Source organism: Adiantum capillus-veneris, chromosome 25 (assembly GCF_014529385.1).
Source record: "Adiantum capillus-veneris isolate H3 chromosome 25, ASM1452938v2, whole genome shotgun sequence".
Taxonomy (NCBI): domain Eukaryota; kingdom Viridiplantae; phylum Streptophyta; class Polypodiopsida; order Polypodiales; family Pteridaceae; genus Adiantum; species Adiantum capillus-veneris.
The window spans coordinates 4402573-4422693 of record NC_140955.1 but is presented as its reverse complement, the minus strand read 5'-3'; the positions used below and the strand labels follow the sequence as shown (position 1 = coordinate 4422693).

Genomic DNA, 20121 nt, shown 5'->3' with positions numbered 1-20121 from the left:
TGACTTATGAGTTTGATAGATTTGCTATAAGTTGGTCTATGGTAAAATCTGTAATTCCTAGCTCAGGGGATGGTTGAGCACCATCTTTATGTGAAGTGGTAGTATCATCTGGCAAAGGTCCATACAATGATTCATATCATTGAAGCTTTGCTTGTGCATCACTTAACTCTATTTCAAGCTCAAGAATACGGCCACGAAGCATGTCCGGTGTTTCTCCTTGGCTGGCAAGGTCTTGTCCTTGGCTGGCTAATTCAGTCAGTGTTTCTGACTCTTCAGGAAGTAAAACAATAGGACTCTTGCGAGGAGGCATTGGATTATTTGCATTGCGTGCTGCCACCTTTTATGCAATGCGTCCACGTCCAGCGCCATCGGTGCCTGGATGATCTGACCAATCCACTCTCTTCAGCAAAACATATCGAACATAGCATTGCTGGATAAAGTAAATTGCTACTTGGTTGTTGTTTGGTAGACATCTCTCTTGTCGTATAAACCTTTGCAGCAATACACGTGCCAGTCCTTTATGTTGCAAATGAGAGAGCTTTAACGGAGCTGTATCTTTTGCATTGCCACTTATTTGAAATAGCTGATGGCGTACAAAGTGATTAGGGCAAAGCTTTTTGCACTCTTTAAGGGTTAATGGTTCGCCCTGCAGCTCAGATTCATCTTCTTCAATGTTCGCAATAGTAGAAAGATCTGCTTGTCCACATCTAACTTGTTCTTCTTTAAAAATTGTTTGCGTGGTTGAGTTCTTCTTCCATATCTGCATATTAGGTGAACATGTCATTACTTTTAAATACCCATTCAACTAATTTGACATTGGATAGTAATCAAATGACAAACATAGATATTTTGTTCAATTAAACATACAATTAAATTTGACACCAAAAGTAAAACAATGATGAAATCATGAGACTGTGTTTTCATTAATCATCAGCTGGTCGTAAGCCAGATGTCATTACAATGTTGTAACCCACTCTATGGGCACCATTTAAACATAAGGAGAGTTCAAAAGCGTTAGGCCGGGTTTTGGGGTTTAGGCGCTTGCCGGTTTCAAGATGAGCAAGTACATTACTCAAAAAATGTCTCTTGCTTTGTTCTTGGGTCTCTGGTAAGCACTTCAAAATGCGTTTACATGTATGACACATGGAATAAATATCCATAGCTTTGGTCCAGGAGGGAGGATTACTAGATATACATTCGGGGGCTGCCCATGGATAATCTCTCTCATATTGTTTTCTAGTTTCCATCTGCATATCGCGTAGAGGAGGAAAACCGGCTGTGGTATTTGTTTTGGTGCATGAACCCCAATCCACAATGCCGGCGTAAACACCTTTTTCACCAAAATGCAGCATCATATTCCGAGAGTGTAGATCATTATGGAGGTAGTTATGCGAATGTATATACTTTAGAGTTTGGAGGAGAGCATTGATGATCTGCAAAATATTCTCCTGGAATGGCTCTATTGTTCCTGCAGTGAGTACATAATCGCGGATGACACGTTGGCTGCCATCTGCAGTGCATTCTTTGATCCATTGCTCCACATGGCCACCATTCCAAAATCGTGAAATGAGCATTGGTCGCTCCACGTGGCGCACCATGGCAAGAGGGTAGATAATACCTCGATGTGAAATATCCAAAATTGTTGCTTCGTCTTTGACTTGTTGCTCCATGGTGGGCCCTTGTAAGTGTACTTTGAACACTTTTGCAACATACACTTGATCTTTGAAAGCGGGATGTGTGACACCCACACGCTTCACATGTGCCCATCTTCCCTCTCCCAGCTATGGAGCTTGGATATTGAAGACGGCTGTGTCGAGTAAAAAGTGTAAAATAGGTGGTAGCTGAGAGAGGTCTAATGTAGCAACGGATGACGTTGCAGGCTCTGTTCTAAGAATGATTTCTGGTTCAACAGCAGCTTCAGAAGAGCTGGCTTCCACTCTTGCACGCTTTGCTGCTCTTTCTAACTTTTCCTTGCTCTTGAACTCCGTGTAAAGCTGTTGCACAAGATGTATACGCTCAGCTATGTTTGGCAAGGAAGTAATTGCAGGATTTTTCAGTTCTTGAAAGGTTTTCATGATTTGTCCAATGGTTTGTTTGACCATGTTTACTAAAGCACCTGATGTCAGGAGGGCTATGTCAAAAATAGCTGGTGCAAACTCTGCCTGGAGCTGCTCAAACACAGACTTGGTTAGAGTCTCTGTAAGATGATAAAAATGCTCCGGAGCGACAGGGTTTAAACAATGCCTAATCTCTACCTCTGACGAGTAATGGAAGTGTCTCACTGGAGACAAACTTTCGTTGATGTTTCGCTAGCTTCGTGTCTGCCATATCTGTATGACAAAATTATAAATTAAGAATCTTACGAAAAGATTGTACACCATAGTAACATAGTTATTATATAATGAGTGTTAACCCTATATATATATATATATATATATATATATATATATATATATATATATATATATATATTAAATGATGATTCAAATTTATTAAACAATACTAAATTATTGCAAATTAAAGAGAAAATCTTATGATTACAAACCACATTGTGCGAATCGACCATGAAAATTAATTTAGAGAGAGAGAGAGAGAGAGAAACAGGCCAGGAGTGTGAGATGCTCTCAGCACAAGAACTGGACCCTGCTATGTGCAGAAGTGTGAGAAGATGAAAGAAATTACATCTAAAGGGTTGGAAAATCGTATATGTGAACATCTCAGCTAGTGTGAGATATTCTCAGCACAAGTCTTGGATGCTGTTGTAAAATCGATTGATAGTTTTCATCAATCTAATCCCTGATAAAGTGTGTGGAACTCACAACACAACTATCAGCGGATAAATTAACAATTGCAGATGTAAGTTACCTATCGTATGTGTTTACGTCCAAAACAACACCAAGTCATTTAATGATGAAAAATGATGTTCTTTTGGAATATGAAACACACGAGTAACCAGTATTTCACATTAAGATGAAGAGGGCATGAAAATATGCATCTCTTCACTCTTAATATAACGAGTGGTAACGCTTGTGTTTCTATGTAACACATATGACAGAAAAACTTAATCTAAAATTGTAAATTTTATAAGCTATTTCTAATGGAGTGTGTGGAACGCACAACAAAACCATCAGCAAACAGCTCAACAATCTCAAATGTAAATCAATTGTTGTATATATCTACGTTCAGAGTAACACCAAGTCATCTGCTGATGAACAATGATGTTACTACAGAAATAGAAGCACAAAAATAACGAAAGTCGTATTAAGATGAAGAGGGCATAAAGTATGCATCTCTACACTCTTAAAATGACGAACGTTAATCTTTGTGCTTCTATGTAGAATAATCAATAATGATTTACTTTAAGATTGTAAATTTTATAGGCCACTCTGAAGTGAGAGGTGTAGCATCATGCCTACTACACTCCACGAGTCGACCTCTAATCCTAACTCATCTCTATGGTGAGAGATATACTACTACACCATATGAGTGAGAATCTAAATTTACCCTAAGCCTTCCTTGGAGTGAGTTATAACTACACACCACGGGAAAGGAAACTATATTCTATACACCTCTGGAGTGATCCATATGGCTACACACCACGAAGTGGCCTACGACCTGCAAGCCAACTTTGTGGTGAGAGCCGAAACTACTGCACCACACAAGTCTGGCACAACACAAAAAAAAAGTTAGTATTTATTGAAAATTTAAAAAATATACCTGAAAACCGCTGTAAATCGAAGACGCCGTCTCTATCTGGCAAACTCTCAGAAGCTCCAAGCTCTCCAAACTCCAAGAAAGTCCACAATGCTTTTCGATCAAATACGGCGACGATTGTATATATATACAGTTTTTCGATCGAGATATTTTTTGATCGAAATACTTTTCAATCGAAAAATAACTCGATCGAAAAATGTTTTATACGGCTATTCGGAAATACGGCGTATATTGACGTTTTATATGTATAATTTTTGTTATACGGGCGTATAAATGCAATGCAGATAACCACTGACCTAGACAAAGTCAAAGTCATAGTAGACCTACCCAGGCCTACTAATGCTAAACAAGTGCAATCCTTCATGGGACACTGCGGATATTATCGAAGATTCATATACATGTATGCAGCCATTGCACAACCTCTGTATCGTTTGCTCGTCAATTCCGATTGGACCAAGGAGTGTGAAACTTCATTCCAAAAGCTAAAGGAAAACTTTATATCAGCACATGTACTTAAAGCACCAGATTGGGAAAAGATATTCCATGTTCACATTGATGCTTCTTCATATGCAATCGGGAGTATTCTGGCTCAACCTGGAGACGGAACAATGGATTTTCCAGTTTGTTATGCAAGCCGACAGTTAAACAATGCGGAAAAGAACTACACAACCACCGAATGAGAAGGATTAGGAATGATCTATGTTGTAAAGAAATTTTGGCATTATTTGCTCGCAAACAAATTTGTGTTCTTCATAGATCATCAAGCTCTTTTGTATCTGGTAAATAAACCATGCAATACAGGGAGAATTGTACGCTGGTTTATTATATTGCTAGAATTTGATTTCACAATGGTGGTCAAAAAGGGTAAAACCCATCTACGAGTGGATCATCTTTCAAGGATACACAACGGGAAAGCTCCTGAAGGAGTAGATGATGACATACCAGATGCTTATCTTTTCAATATTGAAATGATACCCAAATGGTCACAGGAAATTGTTAGCATTCTTTCCTTTGGAATTAGGTTTGATAATATGGAATACAGATCCAAACAACAAACAATTTGGCAAACAAAAAACTTCCAGTTGATAGCAGGACGCCTGTATCATCTAGGATCGGACCAAATTCTACGATTATGTATAAACCCGGAAGAATTTGAGTGCTACCTTGAAGAAGCACACGTCTAGGATTGTGCATTTCATTGTTCAACAGGGAAAACACACCAGAGACTGAAACAGTTAGGGATTTATTGGCCAACTATGTATGCGGACACATATTCTTATGTTATCAATTGTACTATATGTAGTGCCAAACGACCAGTGGATCACGCGACATTGTTTCAGGTAAACATTGCACCTGCATGGAGTCAATATATCATTGATTTCTTAACCACCAGGACGTTTCCTGAGAAATCACAAGAGCACGGAAAAGGGCTATAGAGCTGGAAGATCGCGACTTTCAGTTAATTGGGAACCAACTCTATAAGCGAGGAAAGGACAATCAACTTAGAATCTGTGCAAGTGAAAGAAAATACCGGCTGATTCTAGAACATGCACATAGCGGAATAAGTGGAGGCCATTTTTCAGGCAATAAGACAACAAAAATTGTCTTAACCGCAGGAATATGGTGGCCTACATTGCATATGGATGCTGAAGAGTTTGTAAAGTGTTGTGACGCATGTCAGCGCACCAAGGTGCCGATAAAAAGAGATGAGATGCCACTACGGTCAATGATGGGAGCAAGAGCATTTGCAAAATGGGGCATTGATTTTGTGGGACCTATCTCACCCCCTGCATATCACACCCATACCCAATATATCATTGTGGCTACGGACTATCTCACAAAATGGGTGGAAGCCAAGGCAACGCAAAAAGCAGATGCACGGACCACTGCACAATTTTTGTATGAGAATGTTTTTGTACAATATGGTTTACCAATAGAAATTGTCAGTGATCGTGGGACGCACTTTCTTAATGAAGTCATTGAATATCTGCTAGAGGAATTCATGGTCATACATAGGAAATCTGCTCCATACCATCCACAGGCCAATGGACAAGCTGAGGCCACAAATAAAACACTATGCACGGTTCTCACTAAAATAGTGTCAGAGTCAAGAGCAGATTGGGATTAGCAGCTACACTCAACACTATGGGCATACAGGGTAGCTTACAAAACATCAATAGGAACAACACCGTACAACATGGTGTTTGGCCTAAATGCTATACTACCCCTAGAGTTTTTAATTCCAACTCTACGAGTAGTGAAACGCTTAGAATGGATAGGGCATGAGCTCTCTTCAAGAATAGATGATCTTGAAAAGCTAGACGAACTCCGCTTGAGAGCTGTAGCTTCAATCTATGCTAAAAAGAGAAGACAAAAAGAGTTTTTTGACAAGCATGTGCACATTAAAGAGTTCAAAACAGGTGATTATGTACTTTTTTATACTTTGAAGCAACATGCCAAGAAACTTAAAAAGCGAGGGATGGGACCCTTTGTGATTAGTGATCTATCACAAAGTGGAGTTGTCAAGCTTGCTACATTAGCAGGTGAAGAAATGCCGAACTGGATTAGTGGATGTCGATTGAAGAAATATCATTTACCACTCACACAGGATATGTGTCAACAAATTCATCAAGGAAAACAACGAATGAAGGAAAAACAGAGAGTATGAGAAGAAGCTCAAGCAGAAGCAAAAGAACGCGTTGCAAAACGAAGACTTCTGCGACAACAACAACAAAGTGGAGCACCATTGCAAATCAATGCCATTCGAATAATGAAGTGGGATGAAAACACAGAGGAGCCAATAATTGCAGTCAAACTGGGTAGCAATCAAATTGAATTGACAGCATTGCTTGATTCTGGAGCTCAAGCAAATTTGATCTCTTACGGATTATACCAACAGCTCAAATCCACAGGTCAACTTCATCCTACTCCTCAAGTACATCACACTCGTTGACAACATTGGGCTGGACTATATTGCATGTACAAGTACATCAATATATTTACCCACACAAATTTTATGTAGTCGAGGATGAAAGCACACAACACCCAATGTTGTTGGGACAACCTTGGAAAAAAGAGTACAATGTGCAGATAGATTGGAATGCGAATGCAGTCAAAATTCAGTATGCACAAGCACAACAGGTGATAGCCTTTGATCAGCAATACCGGAATAATCAGCTGCAAGCAATGCAATCACTGGAAAAAGAGCCAAAAGCAAGAATTCCACCAAAGAACAACATGATACCCAAGGCTAACAAACAGGTAAAAGCCAACCATGCTAACTACATACATACAAAGTCACCGACCACAGTGCAAAGATCTAGGTTAACAAAACAAGGAAAACAAGTATGGATGCGGAAGGGCAGAAATGACATGGAAGACCAAAAACAATGCAACGAAGGAATTCAGCCAAAGCAGATAGTTCAACCAAAAACCAAGGTCATAAAACAGCTATGGATCCCAAAGAAAATGCTCAGCAATAACCCAACTGTTACTGGCATTTGGATACCGAAACAAAAGCAAAAGGAACTCCCTTCAGTACAAGCAACAACGGAAGACAGACAACTGCATTTGAAAAAGGACAACCGACTTATGTGGATGCCAATCCGCAACAAAACAGTGGCAACAAAGGAAGTAGAAAAACACCTACAAAAACCGGCAAAAACAAGCTACCAATGGAAAGCAAAAGAAATATGGTCCATAGCCATTCCGGCCAAGCCAATCCTCTCCATAGAAACAACTACGGCTATATCAACACTAGCGGCAAAGCGATTGCCTTTTGCAAAAAAGACAATTAAACAGAGAGCAATAGAGTTACAGCTGTTACTTGCAAAGAAAACAGGAAACCTCGACGGCGAATGCCAATAAGCATCTTGCTTATTCCCTTCTCTTGCACAACATTAATTTTTCCATGCATTGACCGAGTATGCATAAAATAGGGCCACATTAATTGGCCAAGAATTAGCAAAAAAATATTCAACCTATGCACGGTACATACTCTGAGGCGATACCTTGTCGTCCGGGAGGACTCCGGCTAGGAGGGGGGGAGGCATTCTCAAATACGGAATCAATAGCAGAAAGATAAAAAAAGGACATGATTTTCAACTATTTTAAGGGTTGTTGTTTGATTACAAATTTTTCTGGACTAACCCAAGTACATATGCCCTTATACAACATGTATCTATAGGTATATGGGACCAAACGCCAAATCAAGCCCCTAGGTGTGTGTGTATGAGTAGAAATAGCCATTTTTCGGGCAAAATATTGGTAAAACGGAGGAATCCGGCCATAAAAATTGCATCTGAGTGTATATAATGTTTTGCAATGATGTTTGTGATTTATTATGATTTTTGGGATTTTTTGGGTTGGATTTGCTATTTTCCTTTTAATTTTGCTTATTTTCGGCAGAAAAAAATCAAAAATACAAAAAATAGGTGAAAAACGGTCTTAATGAAAAACAAAAAATATGGGGATGATCAGTTACTATAGGACAACCTACGGTACAGTGGGGGTGCAATTATGAGATTGGAGTGGAAAGCGTGTTTTGGCGAGATTTTGACCGAAATGTCAAATTTCTGGTAAACAGAGCAAATGGAGTCCAAATCAAGAAATTTTTGAGCCTAAACCGCATCTCGCAAAAAGATGGGAGCACATGTCAAATTTCATGAAAAGTGGTTCGGGGACCCCCATTATAAGAATTTTTCACTTCATTTTTAGCTCATTTTCACTATTGACCTTTTGGAGAGAGCTTCTGCCACCTAGAGCGAACGGACCTTCCAGCAGCTTCTACGACGCGCACGACTACCCGACGGGCTTCAGACATGAGAGGTAAGCTCACCACCTTGAGCTTTTCACGCATGTTTGTCGTTTTGTCGCGAAAACTAGCTTAGGGTTCACACACAAAGCGGGCAGTAGAGACCTACAAGTCGAGGCGGCCACCTAACGGTTAACCCAAAAGCAATGAGACTTCATCGGTAGCTTACCCTAGCATAGGAGACCAGTCTTGGATGTCCAAAGGCAGTAGAAAACCATCGGAAAAAACCCTAATTCCTAGAATCCTGCAAGAGGCCACCAAATGGGAAATCGGTGAAAAGGCACCCTAATGCTACCAAAATTCATGGGTAGGAGCATCTCGACATGCTCGACAAGTCTATGTGGCCCACATGACCAAAAAGTGACCCGAAGCGGCACTAAACTTCAGAAACGGCATCAGACACACAAAGCGTCAACTAGCTCTCGCGGCCAAACCGCATGCCCGTTTGCCTCCAAACTTCACGAGCGGCTTTCCTAAACCATCAACAACCAAGTCCTATGGTGGTAGACCACCACAAATCATTGAAGATATGTAAACGCAACCACGGATGCTTCTAGAGAGACAAATTGCCAAATGAAGCTCCGGTGAAGCCAAAGTCGACAAAAACCATACGGCAAGGATCCCCAAGGGATCGGGAAGCTATGGAGATCAATATCAAGAAATTTCATCGCCAAAAAGCACTCCAAAAGTCAGAAAACGGCTCGGAGGCTCTGAAATCCACACAGGGAGTTACTTTCTATCCATTTGATTTTTTTGTTGGAATTAGGCTTAAAAGGGACTCAGGGGGACCAAGGGCAGGCACTAGTGACAAAATCCATGAAAAAATCATAAGGAGACATCCTACGCGTAGGATGTCTCAAGGGAATTTCTGGGCACAGATCCCAACATTTTTCATCACACACATTTTCTAAATGACCTTTACGTTCTAGCCACCAAGTTTCATCACATTTGGATCAAAATTGACCTCATATGCATAAAAAACGCTAAGTTAGGGCATAGAGGCAATAATGGGCCATAGACCTACCAAAACTTGTCCAAATCACATGAAACTTGCACAACACATTCACAAGCATATAACCGACCAATTGTGTGGTCAGTACAAGCAAAAAGTTTGTCCATTCCAGATCCAATCACATCGTCTTCAAGAGCTCATATATCAATTTTGAAGCCATTCTAATCATTTTTGACCCCCAACACCTTCAAAATACACTTTTGGAGCCCAAAAACACTACACAAGCTCTTACAAGCATCAATTCTTGTCCAAATCAAAATCCAAGAGCATGGCCATGTTCCATAGGCCAAGGACTACACACAGAACAAATCCCATGCCATTTTGATGAAATAGACATCCTACGTGTAGGATGTCTCCAGCAGAATTTCGACCTTCTGTGCAAAGAGTGACATCATGGGAGCCAATACCATGGTGCAATGAGCCCATATATCAATTTTCAACCCATTTGGACATCACTTGCTACCTGTTATGGACTTTCTACCCAATTTGTGACCTAAAGCCTGAATCAGCCCAAAAAAAATCACTTTTTGATGCCCAAATCCATATCCAAGCACATAGCCATGTTCCATAGGCCAAGGACTACCAGCATGTCAAGTATCACCCAATTCTGATGAAAAAGGCATCCTACGCGTAGGATGTCTAGAGGGAAATTTTTGGCCAGAATTGCATTGTGAGCACATGCACAGTTTTAAGAGTTCCTTTTAAGCTTTATTTTCAATTTTCAAGTCATTTGGATAGATAAAACTCAGTTTTTGAGCTAATATGGAAAAAACGCTAACTTCGGACTACTGAGTGTAACAGGATCTATGGTGAAGGGTAAACACATGTTGCTCTCACTCTCTACTTAGCCGTGCGAGAACACTACCTAGAACTCTCTAGAACTCCACCTCAAACCTACATAAGAGGACCTCCTCTCATGCTTGTAACCAATTTCCATTTTTCTCATAATCTAAGCTCTCTAGCTCTATTTACTCATCCGTGTGTTTTTCTCTCTCTTACTAGTCTTCATGCAATGAATGGTTCTAGTGTGTATCCACTCTAGAAATCCCTACAACTGGTATCAGAGCCATAGGATCAAGGCCAATCTAAATCCTCATCATTAGATCTAGGAGTAGGTGGCCTCCTTTCTCTCTCTCTCTACCTTTAGTGGCTCCACTAGTCAAGTAAGTAGGTGGCCTCCTTTCTTTCTCTCTCTTCACCCACTTTACCTCTTCTTCCTTGGCTGAGAATAAGCCTCCAAACAGCTCGTGGGCTGCTCTGGAAGCTCTCCATTGTTGCACTTCATTCTCTCCATTGTCTCTCAACCCTCTCTACTCACTCTACTAGCATCTCTACTAGCTAGTGACCCCATCTCTTGCATCCGTGAGCTACATCATTGAAGAAATCTCAAATCTGGAATTTCTGTACTGTTGCGGAGCAGCAAGCTTTCCATTAAAGCTTGAGGTCATTCATTGCCTCCCCAAGCCTTCATATGCACTTGGAAGCCATTGGCAACGGACTAGCTAGTATTACTAGCTATTTGCCTTGTTCCATTGAGCCTTCTCGAGCCATTCTCAAGCTCACTTTCATTTTCAGATCTGGAATTTCAGCAAGCCAACCTTGGAGTTTTGAGGCCATAGCTCATCAAGAAAGGTGTTTTTTAACACCTCCGGCAAGCTCTCTACTACTAGCAACTAGTCTACATCAAGGAAGGAGCTATTTGAGGAGAAAATACACCATTGAAGGACTGATTTGCAGAGATTTTTCAGCACTCAAGAAGGCAAGGAAGCCTCAAATCAAGAGGGAGCTTCAACTCAAAAAACCAAGCTCACTACACAAGGCATTCAAGACGGGTAACTTTGCTATCATTCTCCATTGTCGTATTGCCATTTGCTTCGTTGTAAAGGGTTAGACACCATCAAGAGAGTCTTTTGATAAGACCTCCCTTGCATTACAAGTTCATTGCCACACACATCATGGGCAAAGACGGCATATGCATGTTTCATGGTGTAGGTTTTCATACATGGCAAGTCAAGGTGAAAGGTTATCTAATGAGAAAGGGCTTATGGAATGTAATCACCAAAGAGGGAGAAGATGAAACTCAACTCACTCGTGCACAACAAAGGTAATTGCAAATTAAAGATGAAAAGGCATTGGGAATTCTCCTCACTAGTGTAGCGGATGATATCATACACCATCTAGATCAAGCTACCTCTCCTAGAGATGCATGGGGGATTTTAGAGAGAACCTTTGGTGCTAAATCAAAGCATTCAAAAATATCTCTAAAAATGCAATTATATGGGCTCACTATGCAAAATGATGAGAGCCTATCAAGCCTAGTAAATAGGCTTAAGAGCATTTGCACTCAACTTTCATATATCCAATGCAACATAGAAGAAGAAGATAAGATAGCCGTATTACTTAAATCACTCCCATTGCATTATGATAATATTGTAACGGTGCATAAAGAAAAGGAGCCCATTCCTTCTCTTGAAAGCATAGTACATTCACTTCAAGAAGAAGAAAAGAAGCACATAAATCAAGAGGTAATTGCTAATAATGCACTTTATGTATCATCTACCAAGCACACCTCTCCATGCAAGCATTGTGGCAAGACAAACCATTTGTCCCCCAATTGCTACAAAGTCAACAAGTGCACCAAGTGTGGCAAAACAGGGCATGCACCTCACTTTTGCAACACCAACACTCAAGTCCCCAACACCAACAATACCTCCAACGTCAACCAAAGAGGTAAAAGCATTCCCAACAATCTCCACTACACAAATAGTGGTGATGATGATGAAAGTGATGGCGACTATTGTGATGAAGGTGAACAAGTCAACTTTATTGCTCCCGTATCTACTTCTACTTCCTCATCCTCTTCTCCAACCATCTCTATTGCTTCTACTTCTAATAAAAAAACATGCTAGAGGGAGTTCCAAACATGGCTCATTGAAAGTTTTTGAATACGATGACATTTTGTAGTTTCCCAACTCCTATTTTTGGATCCTTGTATTGAAGTCTTAATCTTTTGTGAACCATCATGTTGTATCAATGTAGATCATAGATGTTGTATCCTTTGAGAACCATCATCACATTTGAACCTTGATCTTGTATCCAATCTTTTGTATCAATGTTGGTCATAGGTGTTGTATCCATTGAGAAACACCATGAACCGCATTTCTTCTTGCAAGTGAACCTTAGGAAGTTTAAGCATGTGTTTAAGAGGGAGATTGAAGGGTAAACACATGTTGCTCTCACTCTCTACTTAGCCGTGCGAGAACACTACCTAGAACTCTCTAGAACTCCACCTCAAACCTACATAAGAGGACCTCCTCTCATGCTTGTAACCAATTTCCATTTTTCTCATAATCTAAGCTCTCTAGCTCTATTTACTCATCCGTGTGTTTTTCTCTCTCTTACTAGTCTTCATGCAATGAATGGTTCTAGTGTAGAAATCCCTACATATGGTAGCCACGAAGTCACCGGCAAAGAAGAAAAGAATGACCATTAAGGATTACCTAGAAGAAGTGGAGCCCTTCATCATACCAGAAGGAACACTAAAGCCCACCAGCACATGGATCCAAGAAGATCTGCTAGAGTCCAACGACCTAAAGATCTTCCAAAGAGTGTTCAAAGACACTGAAGGGAATGTGATCGAGCTACCAATGCTACCGCGGGAACTCAATGAGTTTGTGAGAAGCAAGATGGCCGGGTACTTGGAGAAGATTGATCTCCACAACTATTTTGAAGCAGTGCCGACGGGGGTTGACATAAAGAGAGTCTGGGAATTTGTGACAACAATAAAAGAAGGAGTGGCCAGGGTAATCGATCTGCAAGGTAGGCCAGAAACAGAAATAGTCATCACCAAGAAAGTTGTAGCAGATGCACTAGACCTCTCCAACAAGGGGGATAGTGTAACTAAAAGAAGAGATGATGTCAAGGTGTACACTGAGAAGAAACATAACTACACTTTTGAAGATATTGCTAACCCAAAAGTGGCAATCATGAGTCAGTTGTACAACCAATACTTCCATATGTGTACGAAATGGCCACAAAAGTACAGAATTCCACCAGGAGCAATTGCCACGACATTCACTTGGGCAATGATGAAGAGCACTCCAAAGCTAATCAATTATGCAGCATATATACATGACAACCTAGTGAAGATGGTTAACAAGAATCCCACATATATTGTGCCAGGAGAACTAATCACTAAGGTGATTTATGGGGCATTGCATGCCAAGGGAAGATGGCCCCACCCTCCATCACAAAACGACTGGTTGAGGCTTAAAGAAGACAAGGAGGAGGAACAGCCCAAAGCACCAAGGGTTGCCACAAGATTGAAAAGACTGCTAGAGCCTGTTCAAGAAGAGCAGCCAGAGCAAAAGAAGGGAAAGAAAGAATTTTTCCAAGTGCCAGAAAAAGAGACAAAGTCACAAAAAGCGGCAAGACTAGAGTGGCTGATGGAGAGCTTCAGAGCAGAAAGGGCCCTTAAAGGCGATTTGAGTGAACTCTGGAAGCCGTCTCTAGAAGCAATGTCAGGATCATCCCGAAGGATGCAAAGGGACAGATTCGAAGATTACATTAAAAATTTTGAGATTCTTGATGCCATAGCAGAGAATATCCCGCATGTACCTTTTACAGAAGAGAAAGTGGAGCAAGTACTACAGAAACTGCTAGACGAGCAGGAAAGCCAAGAGAGAGAAAGGAAGACAAAGGCAGACTGAGATTTAAAGAACAAGCCTACATCTCTATTGGCCAGCCTTGAGTCCAGCCCATCGCCCTCACCACCTCCTTGTAGCCCTCCACAAGAAGACAAAGAGGAACAAGACAAACCAGAAGAACAAGAAGAGGCCAAGCAAGATCAAAGCCAAGAGCAGGAACCAAAGGAAAAGGCTAAGCCTCGAAGTGGGCAACCAGAGCCAAATGAGTCATATAACACATTTCTGGACCTGCTAGCTGTAGGATACACAAAAGAAGAGGCTGCCACAGTCATATTCGACTTGGCAAGCACAGAGCCTAAGGAGAAAATGCAAAGCATCAGGTTAGTAGAGCTAAAGGAGATGGCCACAGATACAGTGGACCTGCACCCACCCTCCAACGATTGAGATGTGGTGATGACAAAGTTAACCGGGTTAAGAGTGTAGTCCATGTCCTTAGAAAGTGAGATGGCAACTCTCAAGGCCACTGAAGTGAAGATAAAGTTGGAACTAGACTCTTTATAAAGACAAAGTCAAAGGCAGAAAGAGAGAGAAGTGGAGCTACAGGCCAGTCTAGCAAAGGCATTGCAAAGATGCCAGGAAATGGAAAATGAAAATCAGGCAGCAGCCCAAAGAATGGAAGGAGTCAAAGAGGAGTGTGAACAACTCAGCAAATCATTGATAGATGCAGAGAGGGAAAGGGATAACCTGACCCTACAGCTGGCTGAGGAGTCCAAAGAAGTTGAAGCAATGCGAAACGCCAAAGAAAAGGCGGAGCTAGATCAAGAAGCCAACCAGGATGAGGTCCTTGAGCTCAAGGACCAGCTTAAAGTGAAAGATCAAACCATCCAGAGGCTACGGGCATCTCCTGCCAGAGTCAGAGCTACTAGCTTGACTCACATCACTACGCAAAGCCAAATTTATGAAGAACAGATGAAAGAACTTCAGACAGAGCTAACTCTAGAGAAAAAGCAACGATTGATGATGGCAGAAGGGTCAATTGTTATGCAAACACGAATGGAAGAAGAACAAAAATCCATGCAAGAGGAATTAGAAAGTATCAAAAGCAAGCTCGAGGAGGCGGAGAAGATAAACGCCGAGTTGAACGACCTCCTCGTGAACATGGAAGAAGAAGCTGAAACAGAAAAACAGAAACTCCTAAAGCAGATTGAGGAGCTGAGAGGACAGCAAGCCGGAGAGCAAGAAGGCACAGGACTAGCAGCCACTGAGGGCATAGATTTAGAAAATGTGGTAGATCCTATGGACACACCTATGCAAGAGGAAATCCTAGTAGGATCCTCTCAAGAGCCACAAGATCTGACACAGGAAGAGGAAGAAAAGCTGCGTAAAGCAATAGAGGTGGAGATCAGAGAGACTACTAAGGAAGCCTTGGAATGGGAGCAGAGGGTTTTCAAATCCATGACCATCCGGAAGATTGACGCCAGCAACCTCAGGTGCAAATGGCTTCAGCCCTCTCTCCCATATCCTTTGCTAAAGTATGAAGCCGCCACCATCAATAAAAGGATTAGAGAAGAGCCGACAGTGCCACTCTACAACGCAGATATCTCCCAGCCAGAAGGGGCCAGGTTAATAGTTGACTCTCAGCCAAAATGGAGGAAGGCGTGGCTGACGAAGTACCCACAGTACCTAATCCATTTGGCAGAGGCACCCAAAAACATCAGAGACAACCTCAGCTTTTGTCCTCTACCAAGGATCAGGACGTGGAAGGCCCATGAGATATTACAAAGGAGCCAACCCACTTGGCTGAATTATCCTAAGCTGTCGGGCTTGAAGGCAGGTGAGAGAATAAGTGTCCAATACATGGTGAAAACCCTAACGAGCGCCATCAAATTGTTCACTGGCTCACCTGACCTTACGTGCATCATGATGAAGAAAAACTGCAAAACTCTTTTAGCAGTATTTGAGACATTAAAGAAAGGCCAGGTGATAGACAGTATCTTCTTCTTCCAAGATACTTACAGATGCGCCTGTGATCTATCTGGTCAGTCTTCCAAGGAGGTGATACATGCGTTGTATCAAAGGATAATATTTATGCCATCCTATCACCTCCAGGCCTAGGAAGAATTCTACACCGGCTTCTTCACCATAAACACTGATATTTTTGGCCCAACAATGATGAATCTACATGCAAGATATGAATCGCTACTCAAGATGCGCGAAACCATAAGATGAAGAAGCAGCTCAACAGCCATGTCGGGCATGACATGAGCAAGGAGGGGGGGGGAGTGTTAGAAGCTGGACACACCCTACGAAAACTGACTTCTCGGCAAATTATCATTTTTTTGTAATTATTCATCTATTGAGAAAACTTGACATTTCACCTTGTAAATATTGGGGCTTACAGAAGTTTCCAGATTGTATCCCAATTTTGATAGTTAGATTGAGTAGATGGTTGATTTGGAACTTTATGGTTTGAGAATTGTAAGGTATATATACCACTTTTTGACCTTAATGAAAGACCTTTTGTCATTTTTGAAAAGAATTTTTGAAGTCTGTGAGTGAGCGTACTGTGTACGAGAGAGAATGTGAACTTCATCTTGACGCTACGTGTGCACCGGTGGTCGGGATTGAGTGCGGAGAAGTGCAGCGTGTTGCCCCTGACAAGAGCTACGGGCCGATACCTACATTGTGCGCGTACGGTCCGGTTTTGCGAGCTCCTTCTACGAGCTTCATCTGGTGATTTGGTGAGCATACGTTGTCCGATTTTGCATTGCAGCATATCCACACGTTCACATTGAGTAGAACTACACATTAGGCACTTTAGATTTTGGAAACAAAGACCTGCAAATTTCGGCCAGACATCCTACGTGATTTTGCACCGTGTATTTTGGGTTGGGATTTTGGTTCATAGACCTTAGGGAGAGCGACCTATTGGTGTTAGTAGGGTCTCCTTCAAGTTCTGTGGTGTTTCAAGATTGTTTGATGGGTGTTCAGCTCTAGAAAGCGTTGTAGGAAGTTTCCTCTTATGCACTCTTGAAGGCTGTGACTTAGACATTGGGTAGAGACCTCTATAGAAATTAGTTAGGAGTCAGTCGAGTGTAGGTTGACACCTTATACTTGCTTCCACGCGCCTGCAGGTCGAGCTTCGTCCTTAGCTGACAAATATTGTTAGGTGAGTTCTCACTCTGCTGGCGTCCAACGCAACGTATCCGTCCAACACCTTGTGACCCATCTCCTGGTAGCTCTTGCTGCCCATCTGCTGGGGGCATGCCTGGCCGCCCTTATGTCCCATCTCCTGGTAGCCCTCATGGCCAAGCTGCTCCACCCGTGCTTGCCCACCCTTGCACCATCCCTCCATGATGTGTTGCTACCAAAACACACATCAAAGAAGCCTTCATTCATTCAATCACATGGTGTAGGATAGAAAACAAGTAGAGATGATCTCACACGCATTTCTATGGCTACAAAAAATCTTGTCTCTTCAAAAAGTAGAGTGTTACCTGTGCCTCTTCAGAAAGAGCGTGCAACATCTTGACTAAGTGTATATTGTGTATATGAGCTCTAGCCAATTCAACGACTGCAGAGGAGAGGAAGCCCTCCTTTTATAATACAAGCAAGTGAGTGTGTAGTCTGTGTTTGGTGGCACATGGAGCCTACGTAGTTTTACCAGTGTGAAGGTTGAATGGAACTTCCCCACCTTGATCATTTAACTCCTTCAATAAATGTGTCCACAAGATGAAGATTCAAGAAAAAGAGAATTTTGAAGTCATAGGAACAAACCTCGTATATTTATCCCACTAGCACACAAGAGAGAGAGAGAGAGAGAGAGAGAGAGAGAGAGAGAGAGAGAGAGAGATTGATTTAGATTCCTGGCAAGGGGGTCGTAACCTAGTGGTTAAGGTGGATTTGTGAGTGCCTAAACACTCACGAGGTTAGATACCCAATTATGGTATTGCAATTGTTACCATCGTCATTATTGTGTAAGACCATATGAGGTGTTATTGTATAAATTTCCTTAATAATGGAAATCTTCAAATCAAGCATATTCATGTAGTTTGGTAATTTACCATTTAAAGTGGAAAAAAATAAGGTAAGTATATTCATCTATGGTTGGTAGCTATAGATGATGATCTTGTAAATTCTGGTGTTGAAGAACACCAAAATTTAAGAGCTTATATAGGAAGGAATTAGAAGAAAACCATGAATTAATTAAAGCAAAAAAGATAAAGTTCCAATCTTGTTTATAAAATTGAGTAGTACAATGACAATATAAACTCCCATATATTTGTTTCTCATTTGATGCCATATCAAGCCTTTGATTCAAACATGGTTGATGTGCAGGGGTTAGCCCTTCTTTGGATTTTAAAGCATGCCTTTCAAGAATTTTAATTCTAAAAAATGTTCCTTGTTTATTAAGTCTTCAAGACCAAACAATTGCATCAACATTTTCCCACACTTGTGGGTCCTTGTAGTTTATAGCCCAAAAAACCTTCCAACAATTGGTGTAAGCTTGAGCATCAGTCATACCACTCTTTCTAGCACAAGGTGCCCAATATTGAATCAAAAGCTTTCTATATTCTGGTGATGTAGGCTCTTTGTATATGTTTGACAAAGCCATGGCAATCCAAAGAGGATATATTTATGTGTCACTTGGTAGTAGCATTACAAAGTCACCTTGTTGCACATCAATCATGGGGTCAAATTCTTTCCTTGGTCTATCTCCTTAAGGTCCACAAATGATCATTCAACTCTTCCAAGCCTAAATCTCTCTGTCCCTTGTTGAAAATTCATCACATTGCTTTGTACAATTGATGATGTTCTAGAGTTTTTGGCCAAAAATATTCATAGAACAACGCTTCTTATCTGGTTTCTTTTCCAATCTCATCAGTCACCTTACTCCAATAATCTATCACGGGTCTATAGTACCTTGGCACATTTATAGCACCTCCTAAATTTTTCCAAAACCTTATGTAATTCTTTAGTCCTAGAACCACTTCCTCATGGGCCATAACATATTCCACCATTGGTACCAAAGTAAGGTTTCCTTGTGATAACATTGGATTCCCTTCACTGTTTGTTTTCCAAAGACAAATACTTCCACTCCAATTTGAAACACCTACATGTGTCTTATATTGCATCATTGGTGTTTGCTCTTGCATGCATATAAAGAACCTAAATTGAAGTGGTTTGGAGTGACCAACAAGTATGTCTTGCCCATCATAAAGATAGCCATCACATTATTTCTTGACATCAGGAACCTTAGTGAGCAAGAATGGAGCTGGACAGTGAAGATAAGCTAGTTCTTAATGTATCCATCAAATGTGGCAAAGTATACGTTTGTGTAACTCTCAACTTCTCTAAAAACCTGCTAAACATAGCATCTATGTTTTCATGTGTATATCCAACCATTAAAACTCCATGAAATGTGGCAAAGTATAAGTTTGTGTAACTCTCAACTTCTTAAACAACCTGCTAAACATAGCATCTATGTTCTCATGTGTATGTCCAACCATTATAAATCCTAACTGGATGGTTTTGAAACCCCCCTTACAACAAGAAATGACAAGTAAGCAAATAAATATCGGTCTTTATTCTCCCCAACACAATTATCGAGTTGTAGCAATACGTTCTGTGGCAACATTGAAAAATGTTAACCGCAAATTATCCTCTTTTGTACTTTTAGGGGATCGAACAATAGGCTCTTTGTCGTCACTCATGTTGTGGTAGTGTAAAGCATCCCTTGTGTTCAAAGCATGTATTAGTGAAACATTGCTCCTCAAAAGCCCATTTGTTACCAAATCACCAAGTAGATGCTTATCCATCCTTTCTAAGTTGTGTACACAAATAAAAATTGAGCCAATTGTAAGGTTTTGGTTTAGCTAGACACAAACCATTCAAAACAAAGTGTCCATAATGACCTTCTCCATGTCCATGAGTGA

General features: G+C 41.0%; 1 protein-coding gene across 1 annotated transcript in view; it reads right to left on the bottom strand.

Moving 5' to 3' along the window:
• LOC147424345 (protein SLE1-like) overlaps positions 1-17712 on the bottom strand; it is a 30501-nt gene extending 12789 nt beyond the window's left edge. Inside the window, exons 1-2 of the mRNA XM_086500835.1 lie at positions 17683-17712; positions 17402-17549 (exon numbers count right to left, since the gene is read on the bottom strand). Coding sequence (XP_086356961.1) covers positions 17402-17549; positions 17683-17712 — 178 coding nt within the window. The remainder of the gene's footprint in view (positions 1-17401; positions 17550-17682) is intronic.
• Positions 17713-20121: the final 2409 nt, after the last annotated feature.